The sequence below is a fragment of the Cynoglossus semilaevis genome, chromosome 4 (genome assembly GCF_000523025.1).
Source record: "Cynoglossus semilaevis isolate Cse_v1.0 chromosome 4, Cse_v1.0, whole genome shotgun sequence".
Lineage (NCBI taxonomy): Eukaryota > Metazoa > Chordata > Actinopteri > Pleuronectiformes > Cynoglossidae > Cynoglossus > Cynoglossus semilaevis.
In genome coordinates, this window is record NC_024310.1 from 15102111 (window position 1) to 15109863 (window position 7753).

Below are 7753 nucleotides of genomic sequence, written 5' to 3' on the forward strand. Positions count from 1 at the left end.
GATTGTTAACCGCAGCCCATCTTCCAATATGGCGGCTCGACCGTGTGTAGATGTACCGTGATGTACGTCATGTCGGTGTGCCCGCTATGACATACGTATTTATCCTTTTAAAGTTCACTCATAAATAATAATCAAATGAGTTTAAAACGTATCCGCATGCAGTACGTTATTAGATGGATTTTAAAAGCTCAAAGCGCTTCATACTGAAGTTATTTTTTTTAGATTACATATCTTTATAGGAGAATATTTATATAGCCTTTTTATGTTTATACTTTCCATATATATGTTAATGTTTGGTAAAGATTTTGTTATTGTCTTTTTAACGGGATCAGATTTTGCCACGATAGCAGGGATTGACTAATCAGAGGTCGACTTTTTCAGACGTCATCATCACGTGTGTTGCAAAAACCGGAAGTGGCGCCAGTTTGGTTTGTGTACTATCGCAGCCTTAAAACATTATCCATATTCAAGCATCAAATATTTGCCACACGGTGACGACCTTTACGTTATCAGGGGATAATTTTTGAAAATACACTGACCGCTTTTTGTATGTTATAATTGAAACTTGGAAGAAATAGTGTTGGCTATCAAGCTAGGCTAACAAGTGACTACCATTTCATTCGTTTCGGTTTTTTCAGCCACCGTTGTGGTATCTAGTTTGTATCCAAACTATCTTTGTTTTTACACGCTTTCTCTTTCGTGACTTTTCGGGGTTTTCTTCGCCAGACATCACCATGTCCAAGCAGTCGATGGGAAAAACTTTGTTAAGGAACGTGATTCGCCACACAGATGCCCACAACAAGGTATGTCTGCCGTTCTACATTAAGCATTAGTTTGTGGGGGAAAATGAATAGCGGTGAAATTAGCTGAATGAAACATGGTTTAGCAGAGGGCTATATTTGAGAGTATTTATTTGAAATAACAAACGTTTGTGTTGAACTATTTACTCACCCTATTTACTATTCACCCAAAACATTCTATTTCTTTTTAAATAGTACTTAATGGTTAAGTGCCATTCAAATTTCCAAAGTGAATTACATTAGGTATTCTTTAAAATTGTCTATTACTCAGAGAACTCTGAGGATAAAATGTAATCAAATAACTTAACTTATTAACATAATTAAAAATATGAATCTTGGAATTAATGATCTGTTCCTTTTGACTTCCCTGAAGATCATTAAACCTCCATCTACTATAGTCTTGTACATAATTATATATATATATATATTATAGGGATATATTGTAAAGTCTGTGTTCCCATTGACACCTTCAGTTGTAAATTTATCTCAGGCAGAGCGGCTGAGGAGTCGTCTGCAGGATTTGGAGAAGCTCCTGGCTCAGTTTGATTGCCTAATGATGTGTTCAGTTTAGTTAAGTCTGCCGGGCTCCAATTCAAAGTTATTTATATGAAAAAAAGTTGTTTTTTCAGTAATTGCAAATAGTCTGTGAACATTATATCATCAACCAAAGGGTGTCAGTAATCTGTAGGGGTAACTATGGGACAGTGGTGGTTTTTTTGCCTGCCATCCAGTGTGTTTCTGTTCAGTTCAGTCTAAGCCCAACTCTTGCCCTATTGAAGGGGATGTGGACTGTAAAAGTCACTTTGTGGACCACTGCTGTTATTTGTTAATATAAGGGACTGAGAATACTGCATTAACATGCAATGATTGTGGTTATAAAGATGATTCATTTACTTTTCTTATCTTTGGTGTCCTTTTTTTTTGCAAAGCATTTTAACATGCCTTTGTATATATTTAAGTATGAATGAATTTATCTGCTGTTCCTATATACTGTATATGTGTATGAATATTTACACTAGGAACCTTTTGTGTCTCTGCTGTCTGCCATGTTTCTTGTAGAAGTGTCAACTTCAGGCACCCCCTTACAGCATTCAGACCAATACATTTATACTGTATGCAGTTGTTTGTATGGAAAAAATCTAATTGATTAATTGTTCATATGTAAACAATTTTCAATATGATATACCTTTCAATATGAGAGAAATGTTGCCTAATGCTTGAAAAAAAAAAATCTATTTCCACATTTCCTGTGCTGTCGCTAAAGGACGGCATAGTAAATTTAATTCACTACTGCGAGCTAAACCTGATGCAGTCTAATCAATTGGTGCCTCTGTGAGATGTTTTTTTATGGTTGGGATATATGCTGTGTTTAGTTACACAAGGTAAAGTACACTAAAGTACTAAATAAGCAACAGCATCAAGGCAACTACAGAAAATTAGGTTTACACAATCTTAGGGCCTAAAAACATCTTTTAATGGTTGGTTTCCAGGATCTGTATTTTGTGTCCAATGCTGTGAGAAGCTAACAGCCTTGAGCAAAAAGCAGTTTGACTAATGTCATGGTTTCCACTAGTCACAAAAATCGAACACTGTACACCTCACTTGAAATATACCTGTTCATACCTTCTGTATCATTTTCCTGAGGTGATTTGTCATAAAGCAGTGTGGGCATTGGACTAACTTTCATTAACTTTCTTTAGATCCAGGAGGAGATGGATATGTGGAAAATGCGCGATTGGGAGATCCAAACGTCCCACCACAACCATTTATCAGAGTGTGTGAGGTAAAACAGCAAACCATGCAGTTTAATCTAAATCAACTTGACGACAAACAACACAAAAGCCTATATTAAAGTCCCTGCTTCACCGAGTCATTACTTCATGTTGACTTGCAGATGTATTAATAGTGCTTGTATTCCAGGGGGCAAATGCACTGTGATCGCACTGTAATGCCACAGCAAACCCGGCACATGCGCGAAGTCTCTGAACATGATGACAGAGAGGCTCGAATCTGCACCCGCAGACTGTATGAATTTGAGGCCAACGATCCTGACAGGTCTAATACATGGCTCATACCTTTTTGCATTATTAGAAATGTCCAGCAGTTTATTTCACACAATGAAAGTTTGATATATTGACATTTATTTTTGTGTTTACACCTCAGATGGGGCCACAGTGGCTTTAAGGAACTGTATCCTGAGGAGTTTGAAAGTGACAGGTAAGCAGAAAAGCAGTCCTGCACTGAAAAAACAGACCTTAGAAGTGAAGTGTATCTGCTTTCATAAAAGTTGCTGTCACTTGAGAGCAATATTAAAAAAAACTGCTATTGTTATGAAGAGCTCCTTGATGGGTTTCCAACAATGTAGTCCAGTCCTCAGTGTTCAAGTAGGATTGCAGGGTCCATATACAGGGCTTCTTTGGTTTACGACTTCCTCACGTTTTGTAGTTACTTCGTCATCTCCCATGAATTTATTAAGAATGTCTTGTTCCATCATTCCGTCGTACGATGTTATAGCGGAATGGAAGAATAGATTGTCGTTAGAGGTGCAACAGTGGCAAGTTGTGGATTCCAAATTTTTCGGTACGTACTGTATGACATGATTGATGACTGATTAATAAAACATTTACAATTTAATAAATCAAAGTTATGGAATAAAGTTTTGTGGGTGAATACAAGTCAAGTTGTCAGTTTTAAGTCCTGGACTGCAGAAAAAGCAGCGATCGAGGCTAAGTCTAAATCATTCAGGAAATGTTTAAGTTAGAGAAACAATTCTGTGTCCACTTCAGACAAATGTGTCTCAACCCTGACACACAGAATATTCAATTATAAATGTGTAAGTCAAAGATTTGAGTCATTAACTCTTGAGTCAAAATCCTTAGTGGTGTGTTGAACCCCTCTTTTACCAATATTTCTGTATAGTGACTGCAAATGATCACATAATTGTTTTTCCTTTTCAATTTTCTTAAGTGAAAAAAGCACATCCACGAAGAACCACAAAAGAAAAAAGTCAAAATCGGCTAAAGAAGCAAACTCGTCAAGACATTCAAAGAAAGCCTCACAGAAGAAGAAAAAGAAAAAGAAGAAAAAAGATGACGATGTAAAGCGGAAAAAAGAAAAGTCTTCAAGCAGCGAAGACAGCATCGATGATAGCTGTGCGGCTAAAGACAAGCAAAGAAGAAAAAGTACTAAAAGTCGACGCAAGACCAAAAAAAGGACAAAAGCAAAAGGTGGCGATGATGACAACAGCAGCTCAGGAGACGGGGACAGGAAGAGACAAGCTCGCATGAAACGAAAATTGGACAGCATTGACAGAGACTCAGGGCTAAAACTGAAAAAGAAGAAGAGGAAAAACTGGAAATTGGCAGGTGAAGAGAGCTCAGGTGATAGTTCTGCCAACTGATGTGCTCCAGTGGAGTACCAGCTCTGGCATTGACTGGAAAAGAAACCACCGCTGTTTCCTTTTGTTCTGCGTAAGTGCACAGTCTGCTGGAGCTCTTTCAGGATTGGACTTAAGCAGAACTAAGCTGTCGTCCTTCTCTGTGGGTATTGGATGAAGCAACGTCTCCTTAACCCTGCAACTTGAAGACATAACAACCGTACGTGCTGCATAAAAAGACAGACCGTAGTGTTGACCACCTGCTCCATGACATATTCTTCTGACTGGAGGCTCACCGAGTGAGCAGTGAGTCATTTTGTCTGACTCTCGCTCTCACATGGAACAGTTTGTCTTAATATCGCTGCTGTTTTTCATTTATGATGTGGCAGAGTATTTGGCTTTGTTTTTATTTGGTAAGTTAACCTTTGTATTTCCCACACTGTTCTGTTTTTAAAAACAAACAAACAAACAAGCACATGTTTACAATTTTTTAAAAACATAATTTATTTCACTGACTCATAGGTTTAGCCTTGACTCTAAATAATAGTTTTACTTTAGCGTTTTTTGTATTTTTTCACAGTCAAATGTCAGGAGTGTGGAAACTCACTCAGTGTTCATGGGCAGACAGGAACCCACATATCCAAAAGTAGTATGTTGCCTTTAAGAACAACTGTTAAAGCATTGTTATTATTTTTTAAATGTTTTTTTTTTTAAATATTTCAATATTTGAGATGTGTGTCAACATAACAGAATTGAACTCCAATATTATGGTGTGACACTTGAAGTGACAGGTTGTGAGTGAAATGAAAATACATTTATAGATAAAGATAAACTGTGGTCCACCCTAACTTCATTGATTTGTTAAATCTTATGAAGACACTACACTGCCATATTATTGTAAAGGTATATATATATATATAGTATATAGGGTTGTAAAACCTTTACTAGCTCCACAAAATCCTGGGAAACATTTCCCATGTTCATCCCGATCAAACAGAGAGGGTTCTTGATTTCGGGTCTTCATTCTGGTCATGCATTGTCTAGTGTGAATCTCCTGCAGCGTTGACACTGCTGACCTGCTTATGTGTTTAGAACATCAGGTGTCTCTGTAATCAGCTGTTCTATAGGAGTTCAAGGTCTGCTGCAGCGATTCAGACCTGTTAAATTGCCCCAGCCATACGAGCGGTACAGGTGCTGCCATGCATTCTTTACCAGCGTTGTGTTGTCTTTTATTTATAAACCTCTGGGGAGGACAACACTGGTCTTCAAGACTAGTCTGTGAGGAACTGAGTGAGGAGCTGTAATCAACGGCAGGCAGACCCTGGTGTTCCCAGGTGTTTGAGGGTAGACAGGAAAAGAGGCTGATGTAATGATCAGTATTCCTACCAGGGGATAGGTGACCCAAATGGAGTTGAACAAGCTGGGTAATGAAAGAACTGCTAATGCTCTTGATTAGCCTCCCGTGGTAGTCACTTAAACAAGCTGTGGTTGTCTTTTTGTTGACAGGGATGATGGCAGTAGGTAGGGACAATTAAGTCAGCTGTTCATTGTATGATTTCAGTGCATGACCGGAGATTGAATGATTATGTCACATGATGGAAAAGTCCCTCACAATTTCTGTAAGCCACATGAGGGCACTGTCCAAGTGCTAGGAGGTAGCCCAGGTGAAAAGGTAACGGATTGATTTAGCCAGAGGGAGCATAAACAACAGAAAAATGATATAAATTTGTCTGAAACCTGTTGATTGTCATGAAACACACCTTTCTTCTCTCAGTTTTGCCAAATTTCTCAGTCCTGTCCATGATTAATACTAAGAAAGTTTTGCTGGAAGAATGCAGTGTTCTCAGAGGGTCAGTCCCAGATGTCCTGTTGTTGGTGCACTCTGGAACTGAGCTCTCAGGGACTGGAGCTGTGGATTCTGGCCCTTTTATCTCTGTGTTTTCCTTGCTGCTTTTCCATAGAGTTTTCTGTCTGTCGTTTGTGTCTGTGTCCCAAAACACTCCTTCAACCATGTAGAGCAGGCATGTGTGACACCAGAAAATGTATGAAATGGGCAAAGCTCCATTAATTCCTAATCCATTTATGCTAATCTTCTCTGTATGAACCATCGCAGTGGAGGTGGAGGTGGAGATTGCTCATTCTACACTTTGGTGAGTATAACATTTTTTAAACTACATCTATGCTTTTTTATTGAACACGTATTAAATGATAAGCATGCTTTCACTCCACTTCATATGCAGTTTTACACTCACTTTTGTACAATAGAAAAAGCTGTCACTGTTTCACTGTTTTATTTGCACTTAATTGTTTAAAAGACTCTTTGCTGTCAATCTGATTAATTACATTGGTGTGATTGTGGGTTTAACTGGGGAAGGGAGAGAGTCTGTGTCACGGTCACATCACCCTTACAGCACTCGCAAAGTCGTCATCTAATTTTCTAATTCCTCTCTCTGTCCGCCCCAATCTTCTTCCTGACTGACAAATATTGTGCTTGTCATTAACGTATTGTCTCTAATCTCAGTTCTGTCTCAGGCTAATTGTGCTGCAATTTGGTTTTGGATCTGTGACAACAAGGCCAGACCGACAATGGGTGAAATGAATCCTCTGACAAAATAACTTCCATCATGTTGTCAGCTGTTCACGAACAATCGCCAATGGAAGGAAGTGTTGTTAAGGTAGGTCAAGATTAATAAGCCTTGGTAAAAAGAACAACAAAAAACACAATTAAAAGTTTTATTTGTAAAAAAATAATTTAGGGGCAGAAATGATTTGGCTCCAATGTGTTAATAAGTGCTTAGAGCAACACGCTAAACAACTCCATTTTAAAACCAATTTCATGAACAGAAAATTGATCCTTAAAATGAATTTGCTGCTTTTGTGCTACTACACAAATGGAAAAATAACATTGTCACTGTCAAAAAGGATGCGTAAATAAATATAACTGTAATATGAGAAAAGAAAGACATTGGGAAAGAAGAAAATTAGATTTAAAATGAAATTAGAAATAATTATCTGAAGCTGAAGCTTTTCAAATGAAGCATACATTGTCTTTTTGTCTCCTTTGTATATGTGTGGTAGTGTGGGTCAAGGTGCCTGGGTGTAAACACTGCTTTTGTGTTAATACTAAGATGCTGATTTTAACCTGTTTGTATCTTGAATCACGCTAACCCTATGGTAAGAATTACCTGGCCATTTGTGATAGCAATTGGGATTTGTTAACTAATTACCTGGCCATTTGTGATAGCAATTAGGATTTGTTAACTTAAGATATTTAACATTAGAAAGAAGCGAAAGGTTCTCTTTTCTAGTGACATTGTTTACCTGTATTTTGACAGAATAGCGTATACCCGTTTAACTTCAGGTGTATTTATTAAAGTTACTCTTTGTGTATTCTAATTACCATTGAATTTGTTGGTTTTTTTGTACTCATACAGTACATTCTCTGCTGCTGTGACACTTGGTACCATTTTTTACTAACCAAATTATGTACTAAGAGAACCCTGATAGTCTAGAGATTTGTAATTATCAATTGCAATTAATTACATTTTAATCAGATAGCAATAATTAACACAATTAG

At 37.6% G+C, this 7753-nt stretch overlaps 1 protein-coding gene across 3 annotated transcripts in view; it reads left to right on the forward strand.

Annotated features, from left to right (window-relative positions):
- Positions 1-381: 381 nt before the first annotated feature.
- The window catches only part of nkapd1 (NKAP domain containing 1), a 10218-nt gene continuing 2846 nt past the window's right edge, over positions 382-7753 (forward strand). For 2 of the 3 annotated variants that reach the window (XM_017032107.2, XM_017032106.2), the window contains exons 1-6: positions 382-803; positions 2501-2583; positions 2721-2855; positions 2964-3017; positions 3768-6326; positions 6698-6851. In XM_017032107.2, the coding sequence (XP_016887596.1) occupies positions 735-803; positions 2501-2583; positions 2721-2855; positions 2964-3017; positions 3768-4200 (774 nt within the window). In that variant the 5' untranslated portion in view covers positions 382-734 and the 3' untranslated portion in view covers positions 4201-6326; positions 6698-6851. The remainder of the gene's footprint in view (positions 804-2500; positions 2584-2720; positions 2856-2963; positions 3018-3767; positions 6327-6697; positions 6852-7753) is intronic. The other variant, XM_025055056.1, reaches the window with a different exon arrangement.